At 43.3% G+C, this 27,476-nt stretch overlaps 2 protein-coding genes across 5 annotated transcripts in view; one reads left to right on the top strand and one right to left on the bottom strand.

Moving 5' to 3' along the window:
* Gss (glutathione synthetase) overlaps nucleotides 1-12,538 on the top strand; it is a 28,673-nt gene extending 16,135 nt beyond the window's left edge. The window contains exons 7-13 of the mRNA XM_027945324.2: nucleotides 4,136-4,216; nucleotides 4,295-4,372; nucleotides 5,845-5,911; nucleotides 8,771-8,965; nucleotides 9,468-9,549; nucleotides 10,894-11,083; nucleotides 12,029-12,538. Coding sequence (XP_027801125.1) covers nucleotides 4,136-4,216; nucleotides 4,295-4,372; nucleotides 5,845-5,911; nucleotides 8,771-8,965; nucleotides 9,468-9,549; nucleotides 10,894-11,083; nucleotides 12,029-12,152 — 817 coding nt within the window. The 3' untranslated portion in view covers nucleotides 12,153-12,538. The remainder of the gene's footprint in view (nucleotides 1-4,135; nucleotides 4,217-4,294; nucleotides 4,373-5,844; nucleotides 5,912-8,770; nucleotides 8,966-9,467; nucleotides 9,550-10,893; nucleotides 11,084-12,028) is intronic.
* A 453-nt stretch (nucleotides 12,539-12,991) lies between these two features.
* The window catches only part of Acss2 (acyl-CoA synthetase short chain family member 2), a 48,953-nt gene continuing 34,468 nt past the window's right edge, over nucleotides 12,992-27,476 (bottom strand). For 3 of the 4 annotated variants that reach the window (XM_027945226.2, XM_071608866.1, XM_071608865.1), the window contains 14 exons: nucleotides 27,295-27,370; nucleotides 27,021-27,135; nucleotides 26,168-26,206; nucleotides 20,946-21,083; nucleotides 19,659-19,829; nucleotides 19,253-19,386; nucleotides 18,919-19,051; nucleotides 18,782-18,838; nucleotides 18,525-18,605; nucleotides 16,919-17,027; nucleotides 15,060-15,128; nucleotides 14,550-14,726; nucleotides 13,923-13,997; nucleotides 12,992-13,791 (listed from right to left, as the gene is read on the bottom strand). In XM_027945226.2, the coding sequence (XP_027801027.1) occupies nucleotides 13,664-13,791; nucleotides 13,923-13,997; nucleotides 14,550-14,726; nucleotides 15,060-15,128; nucleotides 16,919-17,027; nucleotides 18,525-18,605; nucleotides 18,782-18,838; nucleotides 18,919-19,051; nucleotides 19,253-19,386; nucleotides 19,659-19,829; nucleotides 20,946-21,083; nucleotides 26,168-26,206; nucleotides 27,021-27,135; nucleotides 27,295-27,370 (1,502 nt within the window). In that variant the 3' untranslated portion in view covers nucleotides 12,992-13,663. The remainder of the gene's footprint in view (nucleotides 13,792-13,922; nucleotides 13,998-14,549; nucleotides 14,727-15,059; nucleotides 15,129-16,918; nucleotides 17,028-18,524; nucleotides 18,606-18,781; nucleotides 18,839-18,918; nucleotides 19,052-19,252; nucleotides 19,387-19,658; nucleotides 19,830-20,945; nucleotides 21,084-26,167; nucleotides 26,207-27,020; nucleotides 27,136-27,294; nucleotides 27,371-27,476) is intronic. The other variant, XM_027945227.2, reaches the window with a different exon arrangement.

Here is a 27,476-nt window from a genome sequence, read left to right as displayed (position 1 = left end):
AATATGCAATGGTATTGGCTAGAGATAATATTCCTCTTGGTGACTGCCTCTTGCTGCAATGCAGCTGTGCCACCTAGGGTTAGAGAGACAGCTCTACGGCTAGGCTCTAAGTTCTCCTTTTCTTCATAATTTTCCTGCCTGCTTCCCAATTATCAGCTCTGATTTTTTTTTCGCCCTTTTCTTTTTGTGGTGCCAGGGATCACCCCAGGGCCTTGAGAATGCTAGGCAAGTGTTACACTCCTGCGCTACATCCCTGGCCCCTTCTCCTACTTTCACTGCTCTCAGGGTGTTTGATTTTGGAATGCTCCCTTGTCATCCCCATATCGCCTTTCTAATTTTCTGTGCTTTGGAGAAAGAAGTGATCCATGTTGTTATGATTATGTCTAAAGAGCATGAGGGCCTCTCGGATGAGTAATTGCATAAGCTTTGGCTTGGGAATTTTATGGTATCCATTTTAACTGCTTAGAGGCATTTTTTGCTTTCTTCCTATTTCTCAACCATGTTCCAGATGTCTGAAGATACTAGGTAAGTGATGCAAGATAATTGAGGGATTATAATACTAACAGTTATTGCAATGTTCATATAGCATTAACAATTATCCCTTAAAGAGCACTTACTAGTGCCATACCTTAGAGCACTTTCTGGTGCCCAAGTGATTTACATACAGGATTTCATGGAATCCTCATGACAAATACTCCTGAGGTAGGTACTATTCATCTCCCCTGTTTTATAGAAGAGGAAACTGAGTTTCAGAGAAGTGAAGTGACTTGTTCAAGGTCAACTGGTGAGTAGGTGGCAGAATCCAGAGTCTATCTCCCTCCAGAAGTATTTGTTTGTGTGTATGTGTGTGTGGGGAGAGTTTTTTTGTGGTACAGGGGAGCTCTACCACTGAACTACCTCCCCAGCCCTTTTCATTGTTAATTTTGAGATAGGGTTTCACCAAGTTACTGAGGCTGGCCTCAAATTTTCAGTCCTCCGTGTTTCACCACCTGAGTAGCTGCAGAGCCTGTATTCTTTTTTTTTTTTTTTTTTTTAAAGAGAGAGAAGAGAGAGAGAGAATTTTTTAATATTTAGTTTTCAGTTTTCGGTGGACACAACATCTTTATTTTATTTTTATGTGGTGCTGAGGATGGAACTCAGTGCCCCGCGCATGCCAGGCGAGCACGTTACCACTTGAACCACATCCCCAGCCCAAAGCCTGTATTCTTAATCATACTATTACCTCCAAGAGAGTATCTGTGGGCTTGCTAAACTTCACTAGAATCCAAAGAGAACAAAAAAACAAAAACCTCAGACTATAAGCATTCAGAGGCTATCAGACAATTATTCTGTCAAGTAGAACTCCTGGTTAGGTTGCATTTTGAGAGAGTGAAGCCAGGGGATGAGTCAACTGGTGAGCTGCTGATGGACAAACACTATAGAGGGCTCCTGCCAGGCTGTGAATAGCATGAAGAGAAAAGACTTATTGCCCAGAATTGAACACTGGTGGGTAGGAGCTATTCATCTTACGCAGCGCCTAAGCTGTAACTCGTTTCTGCCATTATGAGTAGAATAGGCTCCGCTGATTCAGCAGGATGGCTTTGGCAAGTCATTTCTTTTTTCTGAGATTTAGTTTTCTTATTTGTAAAGTAGAAGTGATAATAATACCTAAAAGGGTGGAAGTGAGAATTAAATAAGGCCATGGACCTGAAAAATGCTTTAAAAATTCAGTGTGGATCATGTGGTTCATTTGATGATGGTGGTGGTGGTGATGATGATGATGATGATGATAAAAATAGCTACTATTGAATTTTATTTAACACAAGAAACTGAGGCTCAGAAAGGTTTAGTAACTTGCCTAAAGTTATGTAACTAGTAAGTTTAGAATTTATCTGCCTCTAAAACCTGAGTTCTCTCTACTACACTAGTATGGATTGAAAAACCGATCTTAACATTTGTAAAGATGAATTTTCATTAGTTATCTCATGCTTTTTAAGATTTTTTTAAAGGAAGGCTAGACAATTAATTATGATTTCAATTTAGACACACTCTAGGGTCTATGATTAGAATGAATGGAATAAGAAAAATGCTTAAAAGGTTGGGAACTATGATCTGATTAACTATGATCTATCTCCTCAGCACCTTGGAAATTCAGGGTCCAGAGAAAGAAACACTTGTTTTAGGACACATCACAAGTCACTTGCAGAGGCATGAGTAGCATTGAGAGGTCCCCTCTCCAAGCTATCATGCTAGAGCCACTTAACCACCTTCCTTAGGTGACAATTTTTATAGTCTTCCTTGGTTCCAACTGCTCATAACTAAAGGAAGGAGGAGATACAATGTTTCTTGGTCTAATGCCCATTGTTTGTCAGGTGGCAGGCTGAATTAATTAGCCAGAGCATGCAATTCCATTTTAACCTTCAGCCTCCAGCCTTCCTCCTCCATGGCTTCTAGGAAGCAGTTCAGCCTGGGCCAGATGCCACCTCCCACACATACCTACTCATGTGCAGAGCATTTCAGTGGTTCATAGTGCAAAATGAAGAACAAGGCCTTTGTCCCTCCGGACTCTCTCAGGGCAAGATGGCTTAAGAGAGCATCACTTCTAACTTGTCTCTAAGATGCCCAGCTCAAAGCCAAGACTCAGCTTAATGTCACATCTGGCTTCATGAGATTTCAGGTGGGCTAGGATAGGGGACATTTTAGGACCTGTATTTTGGCCAAGTGGAAAGAAGTCAGGAAAACAAAGTTTAGTCCAAGAGGTTCAGCTAAGATGGGGAAAAACAAAGACAAAGAGATAAGAGGCCCAGTACAGGAGGTCAGGAATATACACTTAGCATCCTCAACCAATGTTCCCAATGGTCTTAGCAAGATACAACAGGCACAAAGCAGTACAATTTCAGTAAAAATGGAGTTTGGTATTATAAGCATTGGCTTTATGAGGCTGGTGGCTCATAAAGGCTTTTTAAGAGTAGGCCTTTTTTGACACTGAAAATATCTTAACTGGAAGCTCAAACAGATAGTTCTCTGCATAAGCTTTTCCTTGAGTTCTCAAGCCCCTGTTTCTTTAAGAAACACATGGATAAAGAAAGAGGAAGAGGCCCGGTAAGCCACTTTGATCCCATTAGTACTGTGAGATCAAACATGGTCCTGTGGACATCACAGAAATGTTGGGAAGCCCCAGGTGATAATGCCTTATTTGTAGTTAGATCTGTGGCTTTCTGTAGGGATCTGTCTAGCTCTTCTAAAGTTTTATGCAAAAACCACAATTGTTTTTGCTTTGTACCAGGAATTAAACCTAGGAGTGCTTACCCCTGAGCCACATCCCCAGCCCTTTTTATTTTTTATTTTGAGACAGGTTCTCACTAAGTTGCCTAGGGCCTTGCTAAGTTTCTGAGGCTGGCTTCATATTTGCAATCCTCCTGCCTCAGCCTCCTGAGTTGCCCATGTCTAGCTACACTTTTTTTTTTCTTTTAGTTGTAGATGGACTCAATACCCTTATTTTATTTATTGTTTTTATATGGTGCTCAGGATTGAACTCAGTGCCTCACATGTGCTAGGCAAGCACTCTATCACTGAGCTACAATCCTAACCTCACACTCTTTTATTATATGTTTACAATCTAGTAATGGAATCACTTGTACTTGACCCCCAGCATTATTTATTTATAAAATATTCAACAGTCTTACCTGTTTCTTCTTTTGGATTTTGGAATCATTATGTTCTGTTGTAAGAAAAAAAATCCTCTTGGGTTTTTGAGATGGGTTTAAATCTAAAATTGACATCATTATAATTTTTTCCCTTTATTTCTTTTTTAAATTTTTCCTTTAAGGCAGAGTGTAAGTTGCCTAGGCTAGCCTTCAATTTGTAATTCTCTTATCTCAGCTTCCCAAGTACCTGGGACTTTAGGCATGTGCCACATGCCCAACTATTACTGTATTTCATATACCCACTAGAGAAGGGGTAGAGACATCTCCATATATTCCAAGTTTCCTATTATCAGAAAATAAGATGTTATAGCCTTAGGTGTCTATGCCTGAGTTAATCCCAAATTAAGGTAATATCTACTCTTTCAGGGAAACTGTTTTATTCATATGGGGGGCGGGGGAGAAAGGATAAGCTCTATAGCAGCCTCAGGCCATTTGTGTTCTTTCTCCAGTGCTCAGGTGCTACTGATTGCTCAAGAGAAGGAAAGGAACATATTTGACCAGCGTGCCATAGAGAATGAGTTACTAGCCAAGTAAGTATGTGGTCCCAATGGGAAGGGCGACTCAGATCACAGCATCCGCTCCTTCTGACTCTTGTCCATCTTTCCCAGGAAGATCCATGTAATCCGGCGAAGATTTGAAGATGTCTCTGAAAAGGGGTCTCTAGACCAAGACCGAAGGTTGTTTATGTAAGCATCCCCAAAGATCCACTAGCTGATTTGTTCGTGAAACCCTCTTTCCCCAAATGATCTTTCCTTCTGGATGGGATGGATGGTTTGTTTTCTTTTTTCCTAATTTCTGAAATATTCTTCAGGAAATTTTGGAGAAAGGCCAAGCAAACTGCTTCTAAAGGGTTGTCTCATAACTGATGACATCTGGATAAGGGTGTCGTCCTTAAAGATAACCTTTGTTTTCTTACTCCTCTGAGCTCTGCAAAATTTTCTTGCCCCTCTTGGAGGCTGGTCAAGTCCAGCCTAAGCAGTTGGGCTGGACAGTCAGGGAAGCAGAGGGCCAGCTGGCTTATTCTGTGATTTATCTAGATTCCATTCTCTGAGATTGGGCCTGGATTTGTCTTCCAAGCCAGGCCTTGCCCTTCCCTCCATGGGCCACTACAAGGTGACCACAGGTTTGGAAATTTGTGATTGTTAAAGTTAAAATCTCCATGGGATTTCACAATACCACTTAATTTTTAAAAATCTTTTTTATGTATTTTTTTTAGTTGTCGATGGATCTTTATTTTATTCATTTATTTGTATGTGGTGCTGAGAATCGAACCCAGTACCTCACACATGCTAGGCAAGTACTGTACCACTGAGCCACAACCCCAGCCCTTACTTTTTTTTTAAAATAAAACAAAGTGGCTTACTTTCCAGATAAACCAATACTATCAAATAGGTCAAAGAAAAGGGGAAGAAATTTAAAGGTAGTCTTTTTTTCTTTTTGTAGTACTGGGGGTTGAACCCAGGGCCTTGTACATGCGAGGCAGGCACTCTACCAGCTAAGTTGTATCCCCAGCCCAAGTCTGTATTTTAATTAGACTCATTTTTGCACCTCATCCCACCCTACCATTTTAAGAAATCTTAGGTTTCAGCTACTTTAAGCAGTGGAAATACAAGTTCGTGTTTGTTTGGGGCACCAGGGAGTAAACCCAGGGATGCTTTACCACTGAGCTACATCCCCAGCCCTTTTTAGATTTTGAGACAGGGTCTCGCAAAATTGCTTAAGGCTGGCCTTGAACTTACAATTTATCTGCCTCAGCTTCCCAAGTTTCTGCGATTACAGGTGTGCACTACCACATCTGACTAAAGTCTGTTTTTCTATGCATGGTAATATGATTCTGCTACTCAGTCATTTTGAGGCCATGTGATTTTGAATTTACCTGATTTGATTCCGGTTACCTTCCTGTTTCCCTGTAGTCTCCTTAGAATGACTCTAGATGTAGAATATTCTAAAACATTCCATATTGGACATCTCTGTGTTTTTAGTGAAAGCACTGGTAGTGCAGGTATCTCCTTTTAATAGTTCCAGTGAACCCCAGCCCAGGTCCTATGGACTGACTTTCAGAAAAGCCAAATGCATTTTGATATAATATGAAATTGATTGAACCACTGAATACATCAGTTACAATTTAACAACAATAGCTTTTTCTGTTATGTTCTAGGGATGGCCAGGAAATTGCTGTGGTTTACTTCCGGGACGGCTACATGCCAACTCAGTACAGTACACAGGTTGGTATTTTTCTGTTAGATAATTCTTTGCCTCCTGGGACTTACCCCAACCTAGATGTCACAACAACCAGGGTTTTTCTGAGTCTTAGCTTCAATTTCTCCTCAGGGAACTTGCTGTTGGAACTTCCTCCCTCCTGCAAGTGTGTCTACCTCTCACTCTGCAAACACACTGTCCTCTAGAATCAGCATCCTCAGGAATTTAGTGCTTTAGCCACTCACACATTTTCTAGAGGTGGGCTGGCAGATGTTTAAAAACTATCTTTCTGGGCATAAAAGTACCAGCTTATAACATTTGTTGATTTCTCTAGTACAATTTTGAGCTCCCCAGCTCAACATCTCTGAACACAGAGTCGGGAAGAGAAGGGTACAGTCAGCTCTCACTAGCTGATGCAAGCTAGTTCCAGCACACCACTGATCATTTTCTTCTTCTTTACCGCTCCTTTATCTGAGTCAGAAAGTTTTTTATCATCTGTCCATTCATGTTCATGGAAGTAATGATGTTACTTCATCTTGTTATCCTACCATGTCATTGAAATTATTTACCACATTCATTATATCACTTAACTATTGCCCTGTGAAGCATATAGTTACCCCCATTACACAGATGGAGAAACTAAGGTTTGGAGAAATGCAGAGGCTTATCTAAGATCCCACAGGAAGTTTCCAGGCTTCCTGACCTTCAGGCCAGTAGTGTGTTGTATCCTGGTATTCCCAGGATACCATTCTTCTGTCCTGCTCCTAACGTACATACCATGGAGAGACTTAAGAAGCCCTGCTTTCACTTGGGAGAAGGTAAAGGAGGGGATAAGTTAGGAAATACCATTGGCAATGGTCTGGGGGTCATTAGCCTGATTCTGCCTCTTGGCACCATTCCTGGGTTTCAGTTTCTGAAAGCAGGAACTATAAAATCAAGAGAACTCCTTTCAGGTCTACAGTTCATCTAGGTTTCCCCCCTGGGTTGACCTCTGTAGAGGGCAGCTGGACGGAGGTGGCAGCTCTACAGAAGTTCCTTTTCTCTAGAGAAGTGGTAGCAGTGTTGGGAACTTGCTGATTAGAGAAGAAACTATCTGTTGGGACCCATCCTGGATCTAAGTTTCAAGATGGGGATGGGGGAAGAGGCCCAAGAAAACTTAGAGGGAGAGCTAACAGGGTAAGGAAAGTAGTGTATATAAGGAAGTGGACATTTTTAGGGAACTGAGAAGCTCAAACTGGGTTTAGAACATGGAGATAGATCTGTAAAGCTTAGTGACTTGCTAGATGATCCTGGGCAAATCCCTGCTCATGTTTGGGTTGTGCTTTCCCTGCTTGTGACTTAATGAGGTACTTCTGGGTTTATCTCATGTTCTGGGCACCTGTGACTCTGCCTGGAACCCCAGACCAATAATTAGATGATTGGGATTATTGGGTAAAGATAAGGTAAAAGTGCCACAGGGGAGCAGCATTGAGTATGGCAGGAGTTGCTCAAGTCTTAGCCTTGATCCTGCTATGGACAGTTTGCTGTGATCTGGAGCCAAGGACAGACTATCTCCCCAGTGCCTGAGAATGGGGACCAAAACTGGGACACGTGATTCTCTGATGTTTCCTGCTTCTTATATCCTAAGCTCCTGACACAACAGGTCATTCATCTTGTGATCACCACCAGCCGGCTTTTGTCCATATTTTTCTGTTAGCCTGTTAGTCAGACTGCCTTTCTCCAGGATACTGCTTGAATGAATTTCACTTCAGTCAGCCACAGTAACAAATAACAAATACTTATTGAGCACCTATGAAGTGCCAGGAACTATGTAAGATAGTGGGGATACAGAAGAAAATAAGACAAGAATCTGGTCCTAATGGAGCTCACAGTCTGATCAGAGAATGCGGCCTTTGAAAATTTTTTTAAAGAGTGTTTTTTTCTCCTAGTTGGGAAACAACTGCTTTGAGTGAAACAGCAGGGTGAAAAGATAGAGAATTATGTTGAACCTACATTAAATAGGGTAGTCAAGGAAGGCTTCTCTGAGAAGGTAACTGAGTCAAGACTTAATGATAAGAAGGATCTAGCCATTCCTGGAAAAAGCCAAAAGAAAGAGAATTTCAGGCAAAGGGAAAACACAAATGCAAAGGATCTGAGGAGGTTTTGTGTGTTTGAGGAATGATAGGCCTATGTGGCTAGAATGGGGGAATCAGGATGCAGGGGTAGAGGTCGGGGGTGGCAATATGGAATGAAGTTGAAAAAACAGACAAGAGCCAGATCCCACAGGGTCTTTTTTTTTTTTTTTAATAATTTTATTATACCTAAAAGTTTTTGTTTTTTTTTTTAATATTTATTTATTTTTAGTTTTTTTCGGCAGACACAACATCTTTGTTTGTATGTGGTGCTGAGGATCGAACCCGGGCCGCAAGCATGCCAGGCGAGCGCGCTACCACTTGAGCCACATCCCCAGCCCTCCCACAGGGTCTTATAGGCCATGATAAGGAGTTTGGATTTTTTGTTTGGTAAAAGGCAACAGACTTATACACTCTGAAGAAAAACCAGAGTTTGAGGTCTTGAATTTTATTTGAAATAACGGTGGGAAGCTGAACTCATAAATAAGTGGCCCAAGCCCTTCGAACCTCATCATCAGTTTTTCTATATCCTCATAAAAGATTTTTCACCTTTTGTCGTTTCCCTTTATTTTTGGTCATGTATCAGTGTGCTAGACTATGAGCTCCTTAAGGCAAGAATCCCATGGATTTGAGAAGGTCACACTTTCCTCACAAGGATATTGCAATGATCTTGGGAGATAATCAATGTGAAGATAAAAATCATAATCAGTAATGATCAGCAGACATGAACTAAAGTAGATTTCTTTTTTGCTTTTTGTGTTCCTCTCTCTGCAGAACTGGAAAGCACGCTTACTGCTGGAGAGGTCATGCGCTGTTAAGTGCCCAGACATTGCCACCCAGCTGACTGGGACTAAAAAAGTGCAGCAGGAGCTGAGCCGGGCGGGCGTGCTGGAGATGTTGCTCCCTGGCCAGCCTGAGGCTGTGGCCCGCCTCCGTGCCACCTTCGCTGGTCTCTACTCATTGGACATGGTACATAAGCAACCCATTTCTCCCATCACAGGCCTCTTAGTGACAGAAAGCTGGAGCCCAATGTGTCGGGAAGGGTGGAACTGGCATTATGGTTATTATTGTGACTTGCGTCAATGGTGCTCTGGGGAACCCCTAAGAACCTTGGAGATGAGAGCAGCCTCAGAGGGCTGGAATTCACCATCAACTCCTCAACAAAGGTAGAGATGGGGGTGTCAACCAGGGGACAGGACTAAGGCAGGTAGCAAGAATTGAGGAATAGCTGTACCCACTGTCTAGACTACCTGCTGCAGAGCCTGTGTTGCCAGAGGAAGACCTATTCTCCCTGTGTTTATGGCTGCAAGGGTTGTGGGGATCACATCTGAAAAGAAATGTCCAGCCTGAAAGAGCAAGTGGCTGTTCCTACTCCTGCTCTTCCCATAATGCTACTTGTATGATCAGCAGGACTCTCATTACTTCTTTTTGTCTTAAAACTGTGTGGTGACTACTTTCTGCCTCTTGCCAGGGTGAAGAAGGGGACCAGGCCATTAATGAGGCTCTTGCTGCCCCAAACCGGTTTGTGCTAAAGCCTCAAAGAGAGGGTGGAGGTAGGTGAATCCCCCTCTGCAGAGCTGCTCAGTAAAAGGAGCTACCAAGTTGTCACCAGTGAATACTTCCATGGACATAGGTCAGGCATGGTGATACAAGAGGAAGTGACATAGGTCCCACCAAGGACAGTGTCCCCCGAGACCCTGTGACCAAGTGCTGTGGAATACAGGGGAATTAACCAGCACTGGAGGATTTGGACAACTTTAGTTTGAGGTGCCTCGGGCAGATGATAGAGTAGCAGGTAGTAGTGTGTTAGGTTCCACAAAATACATGTCTGTCTTCCTGCCTCATTTGAAACTCCTTGAGGGCAGGGATCGTGTCTGCCTCATAGATCCAGAGATGATTTTTGACCTGGTTGGAGTTTTCCAGGTAGAAAAGGGGGATGAGTGTTCTAAACAGAAGGAACAATCTCAAGCAAGAGCACTAGGCCATGAAAGCATGGTATGTTTTGAGGTTAATAAGAATGGTGAGGTTGGAGTAGCAGATGGTAGGAGGCCTTATAAAGAGCACTGAATGTATGTTAGGAAATTGGATTTTATCATGGGAAGCCATTAGAGAGTTTTAAGCAGGAAGGGGACGTTTGATTGATTAAGGATCCCACTGGCTATCAGTGGTAAGAACTTGCAAAACGTACAGTGTTTCGGCCATTATAAATTTCCTGGAATGAAAAGACTGGTGGCAGAGAGACCATAAAGGAAGCTGGTACAGTTGTCCAGAATAGTGATGTAGAGTTCCAGACTAGGGCTATGACATCATGGAACAGAGACTGGAGAGACATGTCTGAGGTAGTGTCCGAGGTAAAGCAGAGGGAGGAGTTGAAATAGGACTCAGGGATGCCTTTTGCCTAATTGGGAATTGGAAGTCCAAGAGGGGCATATTGAAGCAGAAATTGAGTTCTGTTTGGACATGCTGAGTTTGTTTTGGAGACCTGTGGGACATTCGTGTGATATCTAGAGCAAGCAGCTTAAGTTAAAGATACAGGAGTTAACAAGTTATGGGGTATAGGTGGGATCTTGGAAATACAGAAGAGAACTCCCTGAAAAAAGGTATATGGAAGAGAGAACAAGGGTGTAGGATAGATTCCTGGGGAACCCCAACATTTAAGAAGAGAAGGAACTGAGGCTGAGAAGAAGCATCCATAGACAGGAGAACCAGGCAGGATGGTGTGATGGTAGGTGTGTTCGCTTGTGTAAGGGCTTTCCTGTTAGATTGGCCTTGGATTGTTAGAAGCCAGATGTACTCCAGCTTTACTGAGCTGGTGTCATGAACTAAGGCTGTTGAGTTGTTCACATGGCCCCAGAAGTGAAAAAGATAAGTAAGGTAACTGGCCAGTTTAATTGCAGGCAACAACTTGTATGGGGAGGAAATGGTGCAGGCCCTGGAGCAGCTAAAGGACCGCGAGGAGAGGGCCTCCTACATCCTCATGGAGAAGATTGAACCTGAGCCTTTTGCAAACTGCCTGCTACGGCCTGGCAGCCCTGTCAGAGTGGTCCAGTGCATCTCAGAGCTGGGCATCTTTGGAGTCTATGTCAGGTGAGCCAATAAGGGGAAGCTCCTTTCCTACCTCCCAGCAGGTAGTGGAAAGAGCTAGAAGAAACCATGGACAGAGTCAGGAATCATGGGCTTCAGTCCCAGCTCTGCCAATCCCTAGCTTTTTTACTTATTTCCTTGTCTATGAAATGAGGCCAAGGACTCAAGACCTGCCCACCTCACAGAGCTCTCAAATGAAGCCCATATGAGAAGTATTTTGCTTCTCAACATATAAAGGAACTTCTCATATAATGAAAATTGCAGATGGTACCAAGAGAATTGAGAATAGATCGTCTGACAGTCAGGAGTAGATTCTCCAGGGAGGAAGAGAGTTTGGATCCAGCTCAAAGTCCCCTGGGGATTCTGGAGAAAGATGAGAAAGGTCAGCTAGACATCATTCAGTGGCTTTGAAGAGCTATATAGCCCCTGGATTTGGATTTGCACACAAAGAATCAGAAAGAGAGGAGGACTTGGGAATTTGTAAGTAACAAGTCCCTCATGCTACTTCCTACAAAATACTTCAAGGTTAGGGCAAGGAATACCAGATGCTCCCTGCCAAAACCTGCCCCTCCACAACCTCCCCTTCTAACCACTTTCAGCATCTCTGCCTGTCACTCCTACCACCCCCACAGCCACCTTGAGAGAGAAAACTCATAGCTCAGGACATGAATTAAGAGTGTTCTTGCTTTATTTACTCTTCAGGACCTACTTGCAAAGTGAGGGGTGTTATCCCAATTTTAAATTGAGGAAATTGATAGTTAGAAAGGCTAAGGAATTTGCTCCAAGGATACAAAGCTAGTAATTTCCAAGCTAGAATGCAAACCTAAATCTATTCTAAAATCCTAGCCCTGTTTTGGATATAGTAGGTTACCCATGTACTGCTTAGCTAGGACCAGGAAAAATCCTGGGTTTGGTGATGTTGTATGTCTTCTGGCCCCATTTCTATAGGCAGGGAAAGACACTTGTGATGAACAAGCACGTGGGGCATCTACTTCGAACCAAAGCCATCGAGCATGCAGATGGGGGTGTGGCTGCAGGAGTAGCAGTCCTGGACAACCCATACCCTGTATGAGGGCACGGCCTGGACAGCCTGGACTTCACTCAAGAGATCTTCTATCCCACGTACTTGTCACTAATCTCCGAACCCTCCTACCTTAGGAGGGCCCTTCTCTCCCAAAGTTTTCTAAGGTCTAGTGTGAAGGATCTGAGGACCAGAAAGGCTGTGTTTCCATTAGATGAGATCTAGAAGCCCCCAAATCTTTGAGGTGTGGGAAGGGAGCTGCTCTGAGGTCAAGGTCCATAAATTCTGCCATACTCCTCTTGACCCCTCATCAGCCTTTCCAGCAGCTTCAAGTGCCTGACTTGGGATAGGACTGAGTGGTAGAAAGAGGAGAGATAAGGGGGGGTGGGCCATAGACTTTTTTCCATCTCTGCCTTAAATAAAATTACATTACTGACTGTTGAATCGTTGTTTTGTATACAGAGGAAAGAGGAAAATTATAATCTAGATCAGCCCACTTACGGTGGATTGGGGCAGGGAATGTGACTGGGCTGTAGTCAGGGTCTCCCTAGACCCAGACCCTATGGATGGGATCCTGAAGTTCCAATCTTTAGTCACTCACTAACACTCCCATAGGATCATAGGGAAAAGTAGGAGTCCCTGACAGAAGCCCAGGTGGGAAGGCAACCACAATGGGATATGAAAGTTGTGAAGTGGCTTCAGTCACTCTTACTTAACTGAGGGGCTTGTCAGAGTTCCTGTGAGTGAAGCCCTGCCTGCCTCTTCCCAAAAGTTTTAGAAGGAAGACACTGGGGTAGTCCTCGGGAATATCACTCCCCTTCCCACCTGCCACACAAATCAGAGCAGCTACATGTACAGCCTGAAAGATACCTAAGAAAACCAGTCACACCTTCTTGAGGTCACAAACTTTATTCCTACAACCATGGAGCTTAAGCATCAATAGGGCAAGAGAAGAGAGTTCCATATGAGTGTATCTCTCATGGGCAGGCTCTGTTCATGGAAAGGTGGGTACAGGACAGGGAAGATAAGTTCCTCTGATCCTAGTAACAAAATACACCCACTCCTCCAAAGAAGCAGATGATTTGAAAAGCATCTAGAGACTGAACTGGCTTGCACAGCCTCTGGAGCAAAGAGGGAATTCAGACTCAGAACAGAAGCAGCAAAGTATTTAAAAAAATAATTATTATTCCTGGACTCACAAACTGTCATTCCTAAAGACAAGTGCATATCCAAGATAAGTACTGGTGCTTTCTGAGAAAGCTGACACAGGATTTAGGGTTGGCTCCCAGCTTCAGTCTAGGCCCTTATTTACCCTCTGAACTTAGGGACATGGTCTTCAGGTCCCTGTACTGGGCATGGAGAGTTCTTTGGAGACTGGAGACATATTAGTCTGAGGCTGACTTGGGACTTTGTCCCTTTTGCCTGGCAGTCACAGGAAACTGTCTCCATATAGGGACAAAGTGTGGGTCAGGATTGGCCCTCAGTACTCCTAGAAAGGGGACAGGGAGGACGGACAGAACTTTGGAGAGCCAAGCAGGAGAATCCTGGGTAAAGAGTCTTGTTCACTGGATGGTCAGGCAGCGGTGGCTAAAGAGGTGACTGATGACAGACGGGTCAGCCACTGTAGATGTGTCCCCCACGTCATGGTCATTCTGAGCAATCTTTCGAAGCACTCGCCTCATGATTTTTCCTGGGGGACCACAAGCCTCTGGTTACTAAGTGACAGCACTGACCCACCCAACCCCACCAAAGGCTTTCATCCACACACCCCATACCACTGGGCCTCAGCCCATCCCAATCCCTGGAGGTATCTGAACATACCTGAGCGGGTTTTAGGCAAGCCAGGTGCATTCTGGATGTAGTCTGGTGTGGCAATCGGGCCAATCTTTTCTCTAACTGTAATCAACAAATCAAGTTTTTCTTCATCACCTTTAGCCAGACTCTCAAAAGCCAAGGGAGGGATGGTTTAGTTCCCCAACTGTTTCCCCTTGAAGGCCCTGTCTACAGAGTCACCCTCAGGTTCTCTGCCTCTCCTATTATATCTTAACCCACGTTCGTGGAACTCTGGCTGTAGAATCAGCCTGCCAGAATTTAAATACACCTTTCAGGAAGTATAGTCTTGGGCAAGTGATTTAACTTCTCTGCACCTGAAGTTTCTTCATCTTTGAAACTAGAGTAACAATAGTATCTCTTTTGTGGAGGTGATTATAGGGATTAAATGGGGTCATGCATTTAAAGCACTAAGCCCAGTGATGGCACAAAAAAAGTATTAAATAGTTGTTGGCTATTATTATTAACCTGTAGAAAGACTAGTGGAAACTAAGTAGGTAGAAATCATTTGGACCATGGGATCCCGTGAGCTCTATTCATGGTTTGGGGAACAGCTTGCTGCAGCCCCTCCCTAACAACATGCAGACCCTCTAGTCCTTGCCAAGGAGAGCTCCTTACTCTGCTTCTTGAGCTCCTCAGTGAGGGTGGGGCTGAAGCTGTGGCCATCACACAGGGTAACAAAGCAGTAGAGGCATTCGCCCTTCACAGGATGAGGATGGCCCACCACAGCTGCCTCTGCCACAGCCTCGTGTTCCACAAGTGCTGACTCCACTTCTGCTGTACTCAGCAAGTGTCCTTGTCAAGAGAAAGGAAATGCCATGAGAGATTCCAGCCTTTGCCCCAGCCTTTGTTCCATTGGTACCCGCAGGGCAGACCCCCGTCTGCATGGGGAATGCCCTTCATCCAGTCCTCACGTGGCATGTTTCCAGTTACCTCACCACCCCAGTTTCTTCTAGGCATATTCCAGTGCTGATCATTCTTCCAAAACCTGGACCCAGAACTGAATACCACACTCCACACATGTTTGGTCTGGCCAAATGACAATCCTGGGTCTCTTTATAAAGTCTTTAGCTGGGAGTTGTCAGGGTAACAGAGCTAATGAAATGGTAGGGGGTCCTGGGCCCTCACCAGATACATTGAGCATGTCATCAATCCTGCCAGTGATCCAGTAATAGCCATCCTGGTCCCGCCGGCAGCCTGGGAAGAAATGCATAACATATAAATACCCCACAATAGAGCACATGATCCACATTACCAAACTGTCATACCCAATGCAGTAGATTTCTAGCAAGTCTTCCAGCTTCCAGCCTCCATGATGGTCCCATTGATCTCCATCTCCTAGTATTTAAAGCCCTGCAAATAGTTCTCTTTCTCACTGTGCAAGGTTAGTCTGTGTAACCAACAGAATTTGGCAGAAATGATGGGATGTAATTTCTTTTTTTTTTTTTCCTTAACATTCATTTCTTAAGTTTTAGGTGGACACAATATCTTTACATTTATATGGTGCTGAGGATCGAACCCAGTGACTCGTGCATGCTAGGCGAGCATGCCACCACTGAGCCACGACCCCAGCCCAACAGGATGTCATTTCTGAGATTAGATTACAGAAGACACATTGGCTTCCACCTTGGATGTATTCTCTCAGATCTTGTACCCTAGGGAAAGCCAGCTGCCACGTTGTAAGTAGCCCTACAGAGATGGTGACAAACTGAGTATTTCTGCCAGCAGCCACAAGATTGAGTAAGAAAGTGGGTCCTCTAGACTCAGTCATACCTTTAGATAACTACAGCCCCTACCAACAATTTGATTGCAATCCATGAGAGACACTTGACAAAGAACCACCCATCTAAGCTGTTCACTGATCCTGATAACTCAGAAACTATGTGAGATAATATAATACTTGTTGTTTTTGAGTTACCAACTTTGAGGGTAATTTATTCCATGGCAGTAAATAACTAATATAGCCATCTCAAGTTGCTGTAACTCAGGTAGTTGTTTTCTAAACAGTAAAGTAGTTCTTATCACTCCCCTTCTTAAAACATGTAAATGTCTCTCATTGTACTTTGAATAAAATCTAAACTGCTCATCATGGCCCACAAGACGCTGTATTATTTACTCTCCAGCTTCACGTGATATTCTTCCCTGTGCTTACTACACTCTAGCCATACAGGCTTCAGTCCATTCCTCATTCATTTCAAGCTGTGTTGGAGCTGGGGGTATAGCTTAATGGTAGAGCACTTGCCTAGCATGCATAAGGGCCCTGAGTTACATACCCAGCACTGCAACAAACAACAAAAAGACAAAAACACCACCTTGTGTCCTACTGAAAACAATACTCTTAATCTAGATTTCTCTGTATCTGGTTCTTTTTCACCCCTCAAGTCTCTGCTCAAATGTCAGTTCAGAAAAGCTGCCTCTGACCACTCTCCACTCTGTGTTGAGTAGCTGTCCCTGAAGACACTCTTTATCACATTATTTTCATCATATCACTTACCTCTACCTAAGATAAGCTTATTTACTTGTTTGCTGGATTTACTGTCTGTCTCTTTCTAACTAGAATGTAAATCCCATGATAAAAGATACCTTGACTAATATTCATGGTAATATACCTTGTGCTTATTAGATCAGTGGTTGGGCATAGTAGGTGCTCAGTAAATACAATATGGACTTGGCAGACAAACAGGCTCCAAACATGGAGACACACATGACACAGTAACAAACATTGCTACATGCTACATCTCTGTCAACACAGAATCAAGAAACAAGAAAACTCTTGGACATTTAACATTAGATGGCATCATCTTGAGACCTTTCCTGCAATACTCATTCCTGTTCTTAAAGTTTTCTCTGTTGCTCTGCCTGTTTACTAGACAGTGATATTTAGGACATGTTCCTTTCTGTTCTCTACCCTTAACCAACTCTTTTGAAAATGGAAGGTGAAGGTACATCTTAATGGGAGGTACAGGGAGAGGCTAGCCAAGGCTCACCATCTCCTGTCACGTAGTACCCAGGGAACTTCTTAAAGTAGGTGGTCTCAAAGCGTGTGTGGTTCCCATAAACCGTGCGCATTATCCCTGGCCAGGGCTGCTTAAACACCTGTGGAGGGAGGAAGGCACAGTGATCACAACTGCTAGGCTGTCTCAGAGGAAGATAATAATTTCTTTGCTAAATATGGGGGGAATATCCTAAAGTCCATTCCTAGGAAGTAAGACAAACTATAAGCTTTGGAGATGAATGATCCTGACTTGGAATCCCAACTCTACAACTTACTAACTAGCTATGTGATCTCGGGAAACTAACTTTGCTTCTCTTAGAATCCTCATTTGTAAATCTGAGAAAATAATTTCAATCTTCTTAAGTTATTTTGAGGATTAAATTAATAGTATGTAGAAACTGCTTAGCACAGTATTCTTTTAGTTACAAGCTTTTAGTAAATTTTAAGTCCAGCTTAAAGCAAATGAAAACAGTCATATAAAAAATGGGACTCAAACCAGGTGTGGTAGCACATGACTAAAATCCCTGGTATTCAGGAGACTAAGGCATTAAAAGTTTGGGGATAGCCTAGGCAATTTAGCAAGACCTTATCAAAAAATAAAAAGGACTGGGGCTATACCTCAGTGTTAGAGCGCCCCTGAGTTTAATCTCCAGTACCACACCAAAAACAAAACAAAAAAATGGGTCCCACACATGAGTTAATAATAATGTTCTGTGGTAGCAGATTCATGAGAACAGATGGAATTATAGGCTGAGTCAAAAGGCCTAGATTCAAGTCCTGCTCCTGTTACTAACTGTTCTTAGAAAAATGAAATTGGGTAGGGTCTGGAGGACATGGCTGATAAGATCCCTATTAAGTACTAACACAAACATCATAATAGCTAACATTTATTGAGCACTAACTTCTAGGTTTTGTGCTAACCGCTTTCCATGGATTATCTAATTGACAAAACAGCCAAAGGAGACAAAAGTAATATTAAAACCCAACTTTCCAAATAAGAAAAGTTAGGTTCAAAGGTATTAGGTAACTTCTCTGAGGTCATAGAAGAAGCAGAGTCAGGATTTGAACCCAGACAGGCTGACTCAAGAGCCTACATGATTATCTACTATTTTATTAAGCCTCCTGTCTCAAGAATGTTTGTCAAAGGAAGAATTAGGACTGTCTTCCATACCCTAAAAAATATCATTGGGGTGGGGGGCTAGGGCTATGGCTCAGTGGTAGAGCACTTGCCTAGCATGTGTGAGGCACTGGGTTCAGTTCTCAGCACCACGAATAAATAAATGAATAAAATAAAGGTCCATCAACATCTAAAAAAAATTTTTTTAAAGTTTCATAGAGAATCTTTGAACAGAATCTTAAAAGGCCCATAAGAACCTTGTGCACCAAAAGGCAGAGATGCAGGCAAAGTATCTAGAAGAATTCCTCCTGAAGTCTTTCAATAGAGGACAAACCACCAACTGTGGAGCTTCAGTTCTAAGCAGCTATCAAGAGAGATCAGGTTATTAACTCTGAAGTAAAGTAGCTGTGGTAGATCCTTTTCCTTCTTCAAAGGACCCCACTCCACCAAAAAAAAAAAAAAAAAAAAGGCAGGACCTTACCAGATAACCTTCAGCTTCACCTTCTAACTCTTCCCCAGACTCATTCAGGATTGCAGGAGCTACGCCAAAGAAAGGGAAGGACTAAAAGCAAATAGGAGACAGAACCCAAGAAAAGGAATGAGACAATTCTGACTCAACTCCAAAGGAGCCCCAGTGCCCCAAATTCCTCATACATATGGGTCCATTCTCTAGTAGACCAAATACCCCCACAACCCTATCCCTGCCAAGCCCAGGACCAACAGGGGAAATTCACTCACAGCAGAACCAGGTTTCATGGGTGTGGCACCAGGGAGGGGGGTCAGCATGTGGCCACCCTGTGGAAATCAGAGATCAGGGGTTTGAGTCAGTTTTCCAACATTGTCCCTGAGCCCATCCTTCTGAACCCCTCACTCACTGTCTCTGTTTGCCAGAAGGTGTCCACGATGGGGCAGCGCCGGGCACCTACCACCCGGTGGTACCAAAGCCAGGCCTCAGGGTTGATAGGTTCACCCACTGTCCCTAGCACCTGCAAGGATGCCCGGCTATGCCTTGGGCAGGGAATGGGAGAGAGGAAATTTCTGAGTACCACTGGGAGCCAGGATACACATGTCCTGGTCCTTCTCTTACTTTCTCCCCTATTCACATCAGGGAATTGGAACAATGGGGAAAAAAAACTATGTACAAAGGGCAACACCCAGCTCTGAAGGATTTCTATCTATAGGACACCAACTGGGAAGGGGGTGTCTCACTTGATGACAGGTTCATCTCCAAACTTCATGAGCAGACGAATGGCTGTCGGTGCTGTGTAGAACTTGGTCACCTTGTATTTGTCCACGATGCTCCATAGACGACTCACATCTGGGTATGTGGGGATCCCTTCAAACTGACCCCAGTGAAAGCAGCAGATCATTCCTGGTCCTTCCCAAGAGTCTTACCATTCCCCTAATATTCCCTTAGTTTCAGTATTTTGCCCTATCTGACCAACCAAGTAGAGAACTTCCTAGTCACCACATACAACCCCTCAAAGACTCCTGTTTTTCCAGGAAACAAGTCCACTGCCTCTAGTCTAAGTGTCTTGGGAAGCAGTCACCCAGGATAATCTTGTCCATCCCCCAGCCTAGGCCAGGTGGCCATGAGTTCCAGTTCCCCTCTCACCAAAACACTGGTGGCACCATTTGCCAGTGGCCCATAGGTGACATAGGAATGGCCAGTGATCCAGCCAATGTCTGCTGTGCACCAAAACACATCCTCTGCGTGGAAGTCAAACACATACTTGAAGGTTGTAGCCACATAAAGCATGTAACCGCCAACTGTGTGCACCACACCCTGTAGAAGGAATAGTGCTTCCAGTTGAGCTCTTGTACCCAACTCCACTGACCAAAAAATGGAGGCTGGGCAGAGCTGGAGCAGACCCTTCTCAGGGATTCTGACCCTGTCAGCATCCCTTTCACAGCATCTGTCTCTCTTCCATCTCCTTTCTCCATGTTCCCATCTTATCTCCTTTATCACATACCTGATATCACACATGCATAGCATCCCATCATTCCAACCTACACACTCAAATTCTATGTATTTATTTGTTTGTTTGTTTTTGGTACTGGGGACTGGACCCCTGGATGTTCTATCACTGAGCTACATCCCCAGTCCTTTTTATTTTTTGAGACAAGTTCTCACTAAATTGCCCAGGCTGGCCTTGAACTTGCAATCCTCCTGCCTCAACCTCCTGAGTTACTGGGATTACAGATTTGCACCATAGTGCCCAGCAACTCAGAGTATATTTCTAAGTCACCCACATTACTCACACACACACATGAACACTCCTAGCACTCATCTGTGTATTTGCACTCACACACTCAATTCCACATTGTCAGAGTGATTTGAATAAACAGTAACCATTACCCCCTCCCTAACCTATCCCTAGAAAGGAGATGCCAAAATTGTGTTTTTAAAGACCCATTGAGGGATATTCCAAATGATGGAGAGAACTTAGGGGGTAGGGTAGGTGGGAAAGCAGAGTGACATAGCTTTCAAGTCTTTCAGATCAATTAAAGAGTCAGTTTTCTTAAGTCCTTCCAGCTCCCACACTGTGCTCTAGCAGAGAATGTCAACAGTGAGCCATGAAGAAGTAACTGAATGATTCCTGTGCCCATCCTTGACATTGACACTCTCTTTCCACCAAACCATGAGGGAATGGGCAAGTAGCATCCATGTCCCGTCACACGGACTGATCCTTTCGCCATTTTCTGGGCCCCCAACTGACTTATCTTACCCTGGGCTTCACCTTCTAGTAACTGAGAATTTATATCTTAATTTGATTTAGAAAAGGTAACGTAACATTTTTGAAACTCAGAGTTGTAGAATAAAATTCCTGTTGTTACATGCTTTCCCAGAAAACCACTTTTTACTCTTACATAGTAGAGACAACCACACATACACACTTGCCTTGGGTTTGCCTGTGGAACCACTGGTATATAGGATGAAGAGTGGGTCCTCAGCATCACACCACTCAGGCTCAAACTCATCCCCTGCCTCTTGCATGAGTTCATGCCACCACAAATCAACCCCTTGATTCCAGGAGATCTGCAGAGACAGGAAGACAGGAATGGGCAGGGAAGGACGGTGAGCAACTCAAGATGGGAGCAGGAGACAGCCCTACCTGGCACCTGGAGGGTTGGGGTGGGACTAGTAGATGAAGGTACAGGAAGGGAAGGAGGGCCCTGCAAAGATAGAATGGGCAAAACAAAAAGAACCACAGGTTTCCTGGGTTCTTCAAGCACCCTGACATCCTTTCTCCACCCCTACCCACCTCTTCCCTCACCAAGCCTCAGGCTGAGGAGGGTCCCTTGGTTGGTTACTTCCCATCCTTCAATTCTCAGCTGAAATGTCACCTTCTTAGCTTTTACCTAAACAGTATCTGACAGATTCCCATCCCATCCCTGCTATTCTTATTAATCACATCATATTTCTTTCTCGAATAACATATATTTCTAGTGATCTTCTTTGTTTACTTGATTATTGTCTCCCTTGACTAGATTCTAGTGACCTCTAGAATGACAGTGGCATGTCTGCCCTTTTTTCACCCCTAGGTCCCCAACACTTAGTAAAGTGCCTGACACTCAAAAGACATTCAGTAAAATTTTTGTTGGATGAATGACTAGCACACACAGCCTGCATACACACATGTACTATGGGACTAGGGCTCATCAGCAGGGATACAGACACCACACAATTTAGAAATGCAAAATCAGTCAGAGTCTGCAAGTGAGGTGGGCACTTGACCCTGTTAGTAGTAAAGAAATCAACAGATCTTGGTCCAAGCACTTTTTCCTTGTATATCCACAGCATATCCACATTAGGAGGTTCTCTCTTGCCTTTACAGCACTGATACCATGTTTTTTTCCCATAGCAATTTCTGCCTGAGGAGACAGGTTCCATTCAGCAGGTAGCCTTGCTTCAGGAAGGTGGAGAAGGACCAAAGTGGATTCTTCCCAGGAGAGGAACATCCCCCTTTTACTTGATTGCCTTTGATAATGTCTTCTGGATCTGTCATCCTGAAAATTCTCTCAAGTCTGAGACTATTGTCCTTTCCTAGCTACAAAACCTTTTTGCAACATCTTTGTGTGTGTGTGTGTGGGGGGGGTGGCATTGCTGGGTATAGAACCCAGAGTAGGCAAGTATCCTACCACCACTGAGCTACATGCCTAACCCTATATCACTTTTGTGTGTGTGTGTGTGTGCATGCGCGGGGTACTGAGTATTAAACCCATAGGTGCTTTACCACTGAGCCACATTCCCCAGCCCTTTTTATTTTTTATTTCAAAAGAGGGTTTCACTAAGTTGCTGAAATTATCCATGAACTTTCAATCTTTCCTCAGCCTTCTGAATTGCTGGGATTACAAGCATGTGCCATGATGCTGAGATGTATCACCTCTTTGAACACCAGTTTATTTATTTATTTTACATATTTATTTTTTAGTTTTAGGAGGACACAATATCTTTATTTTATTTTTATTTGGTGCTGAGGATTGAACCCAGTGCCTCATGCATGCTAGGAGAGCATTCTACCACTGAACTATAACCTCAGCCCCTAGTTTTTTTAAATCTACTCTTTGCTAGGTAAAATTGGAGTCCCTGGATATATAAAAAAATTATACTGGATTTTAATCCCACTTCTGCTACTTCCTAGCTATGTGCCCTTGAGCAAGTCAGTCTACTTCAAGTTATTCCTTTTTAAATGAGAATAGTCATTTTGGTTTTATAATCTCAAAAAGACTTTGAAAACAGAAGAAAAGGATATTATTTTATAAACATCAAGCTTTGGATTGTTCTGGGGGAAGACTAGTAAATGTCAGAAGGGATAGAGGTTAAGTTCAATGACCACTGGAAGATATACTTACAGGTGTAAGAACATATGAGAACTGTTTGGGATTTGCTTTAGATGTCTCAAAGCCCTTTTATATTCATTGGATTTTTTTTAAGTACTTGGGATTGAACCCAGGGCCTCATGCTTGCAGTGTTCTACCACTGAGCTACACCTCCAGCATTTTAAAAAATTTTATTTGTAACAGGCAGGCTCTTACTAAGTTGCCCATGCTGGCCTCAAACTTATGATCTTCCTGCTTCAGCCTCCCAAGTAGTGGGATTACATGTATGCACCCCCATGGCTTCATTAGATTATTGAATGTTTGATGGTCCTAGATGACAAGTAGTCATGTCAATGTTAAAGAAATGCTCTTACCTGTTAAATTTATTATGTGTATATTTGGTTTAAGAAAAAAATCTCAAAGCAGCAGGGTATAATGGTACACACCTGTAATTCCAACAACTTGGGAAGTGGAGGCCAGAGGATCACAAGTTTGAGGCCAGTCTCAGCAATTCAGTGTCTTGAATTTAAAAGTAAAAAAAGACTGGGGATAGAGCTAAGTGGTAAAGTTCCCCTGGGTTCAAGTCCAAATACAAAAAAAAAAAAAAAAAAATCCTGAATTATTAGCCACATACTTTGATAAATCAGAAAATAACTCTCCATCTACTCCTCTTTCTGTACTACCTGCCCCTTACTCTAGAGAATTTGAAGTTCTAGCATACGAACATCATAAGAAGGACAATCCCAGTCCATGTGAGGGTGGCATTAAAAATTTTTAAAAAGGAAAAGAAAGAAAAGAGAGAAGCTGCCTCAGCTATAAAACAAGAATATTTTTGGTGGAAGATCTCTAATTAATGAATTTGTATATATATTGTTATATAATCTTTTCTTTTTTTTTTTTTTTTTTGGACTGGGGATTGAGCCCAGGTGTGCTTAACCACTGAACAACATCCCCAGACCTGCTTATTTTTTAATTTAGAGACAGGATCTCACTGAGTTGCTTAGAGCCTCGTTAAGTTGCTGAGGCTGGCTTTGAACTTGAAATCCTCCTGCCTCAGCCTCCTGAGCTGCTGGGATTACAGGTGTGCACCACTGCACTCGACCCAAATCTCTTGAGGTGAGGGTGTTAATGTATTTAAGCAGAACTATGTCAATATTGATTGGAAAAATGGTGCTGGTCTATCGAACTGTGAATTGTCATAAGGTAAGAAATGGTCAACATTGTGGTTCTGCAATGAGGGTGTTCTTATAATTGTGTACAACTGATTCCTTAGTGTGTGTATAAGTATACAGGGAGGAGTGGAGGAGGTGGGGTACTCCAGGCATGGAGTCAATAACGAGCACCAGGAAGCAGGATGAGATCAATTAGTGAAGTAAACTTTGCTTGTAAATTGAGTGTGGGCCTCATAGGCCTATGACTTGGATCCAGGAAAAGATTTGAATTTTCTAAAGTAAAAACTGGGGAGTTGGCCTTTGTCCTTCGACTAGGATAGCTTCAGGGAGGGGAGCTGCCAGATATGGAAGACAAATATAAGGAAGTCCATTGGTGATATGGTTGGGGAGGGTACCTGCAAACTGTACCACGCCTTCTGTTGAAGATTGCTTAAGGATGGAGGGGTCTGGAACTCTGCCAAGATTTTTTACAGCTTTTACTGCCACTTTCAGGCCAACAAACCTAGATTTTTTAAATCTATTTTTATGCTCTTTGGTCTTTACCACCAAGAAGTAAAAATCCAGGAGCCTGCAGTTTGAGGCAGAATTACTAGAGTTTATTATTATTATTATTATTCCTTTTAGAAATGCCAGTCTGGGAGCTGGGGTTGTGGCTCAGTGGTAGAGCGCTTCCCTTGTATACGTGAGGCACTAGGTTTGACTCTCAGCACCATATAAGAAAATAAGTAAATAAAATAAAATTTTATTTACTTGTTTACAAATAAAATTGTGTCCATCTACAACTAAAAATATACTTTAAAAAAATGCCAGTCTGTCTGCTGTGTTAAGGGAAAGCAGTAACAGCTAACATTTATTAAGTAGTTAACACATTAAGCACCTTACATATATTGACAAAACCCCAGAGAAAGGTACAATTATTATCCTTATTTTGCAGCTGGAGAAACTGAAGCAAGAGATCTTAGCAACTGGTCCAAACTTATACAGTAGCAGAGCCAGAATCTGAACCCAATTTGAACCCAAGTCTGGCTCCAGAGCTTATCCTCTAAACTCCCAAGTTTGTTATCCCTTTCAAAAGAAGGATTTGGGTCCCTTGCTTGAGTTTTAAAAGGAAAGGAGTGTTTCCTAGGAATCAGATCTGTCTCTATCATACTAGTGAGAATAGAGAAGAGGGGCTTATATATCTACTATTAGCATAAGAGATTAATCATAGCGGACTTAGAGTAAGGTAACCTGTGAAGATGGTAAATCTCATGTAGGAATAGTGAGCTTTTTTTTTTTTTTTTTTTTTTAGTAAAGACAGACATTTCCTCCCTCCCTCCCTCCCTCCCTCCTTCCTTCCCTCCCTTCCTTCCAGTGGTGATTAAACTTGGGGCCTCAAGCATACTAAGCAAGTACACTACTACTTCTGGGTTACAACCCCAACCCAGGAGATGTTTGCTTTTAAACATGTATTATCATCTCTCTATTACTAATAAGGAAAATGAAACCCAGAGGGGAGGGAAGATTTATTCAATCAAGGTGTATAGCTAAAACTTGGTCTCTGGACTCCAGGCCCACTCTCTTCTCTAAACTAAACTGCTTTGAACACACACTTATAGATCTCCCATCTTAGAACCTCTTGCAGTGTGACTCTTATTCATTTTAGTATTTAATTACATCAAAAAGTTATGTGTAGTTTGTAAATTCCAAAGTAGTATATAAATGTATTTAGGAATCTTCTTTTCTACTGTCGTGTATAATACTTATTTTTTACCAACTTGATGGGGAATTCCCAAGTCAGGATCTGTAACTCCTCTACTGTCTCTCCTGTCTCTGTCCCAGCTAAATACATAGTAAATGCTTTCTGACAGGTTACCTGATTCCCTCTCCCAGGGTCTAAGCACCAGGAGTGAAATGGGATTTTTGTTGCTACCCATCCGAGATCCTTGCACTATACTGGTTGACAGAGGCAACAACAGACATTTGATTTCACAACACTTGTCAGTGACATAGATGTCAAGGATCCCAGGAGCAAAGGAAGAATGTTAGGTCTGGCAGCCACCTCAATGGGACAAACAGGCAAGAAGCAGATGGACATACAGACAAGCACATAGGGAAGTAGTGCCCAAGGCAGTACAGAAGTGTATACCTGGGGCTGGATGCACTTGAATTTCTTTTTCAGCTTATCCTGTTAAGAGCCCATGGAATGGAAAGGCTGATGAGCAAGATGCAAGGATAGAGGAGTGGGAGGGAAGGGTGAGTGTGTTCTAAACTCCTGAATGTCTCAGATTCCCCCCGCCCCTCACTAGTTTCCCCAGTCTCTATTTTCCTAATCCTAATTCCAGCCTCTCTCTATATATATATACATATAGAATCCTTAACACTGATTGGACTCTTGAATTTCCCTAAACTAAACTAGGGCCACTCTAGCCTCAAAACCACTCAGAGAGGGAAAAGAAAAGACAACTCAGGGTCCTTTGAGTTACTGAATCTAAGTAACCTTCTGTCCTTTTGGATCCCAGAACTTTCATTACTTATGCCCACACCTGGAGGCCACCATTGATTTTTCTACTGCACCGGTCAGAAGAACTGGATTCAAAACTAAGGAGCCATCCTAAGGGCTGGACTCTGGGCAGGCATCCCCTAGTCTATAAAGATAGCCCACTCTAAGTCATAGCCCAGTCAAGATGACTACATACAATCACTCAAGTTGGCATATTTCCCCAGTCCTTAGTTTCCCCTGTGCCAATCAAGATATCCCAACCAGCACAAGAAGTCTCCTGCATAACTTTTCATGCTAAGTCCCTGAGGTCCAAGGGCCTCTCCATTCATATTTAAGGTCAAAGTCACCTGTTCCCAGCCAACCCTGCAAAAGACAGCATTCCTATGATGTCTCCCAGATCCTTAGCATTATGATGAAGAAAAGAAAACATCAGACACTTCTTGGGCAGGAAAAGGGAAGAAATCTGAGCCCAGAGAGGGTACAGCAGTGCCAGACTCACCTGGATATCTGGGCATGGCCTCTTAACTGGGGGAGACTGGCTGGGGGAGTCACCCGTGCCCAGCTCTGCCCGCCCTAGGTGCTTGACCACAATGCAGCATCTCACTGGGAAACCCCTAGAGGAAAGAAAAGCCTGAAGTGGTAGCCCAACTGGCTTAAAAGAGAAGTTGACAAGACTTCCCCATGTCCATTTAGGGTAGAGGGGGCCAGGAAAGCTGGCACTGGGGAAAGGCTCAATCAATCCAGGGCAGTAGCCAGTAGGTCAGCACACTTACTTTTCCCGACACTTTTCCAGGGACTCGTCGGCCAGCTCCTTCAGGTTCACAAGCTTTTCCCCCCTGTAGAAGGCATCTTTGGAGAGCAACAAACATTCCAGGCCTTAGTAGGCACTATACTCCCCAGTGGGCACAATGTACTTAGGGCCTTTCCTGAGTGGGCCTCTTGACTCGCTCTTCCA

This window comes from Marmota flaviventris, chromosome 2 (genome assembly GCF_047511675.1).
Source record: "Marmota flaviventris isolate mMarFla1 chromosome 2, mMarFla1.hap1, whole genome shotgun sequence".
Lineage (NCBI taxonomy): Eukaryota > Metazoa > Chordata > Mammalia > Rodentia > Sciuridae > Marmota > Marmota flaviventris.
The sequence above is the reverse complement of the archived record's forward strand: the minus strand, read 5'-3'. Positions and strand labels throughout refer to the sequence as shown.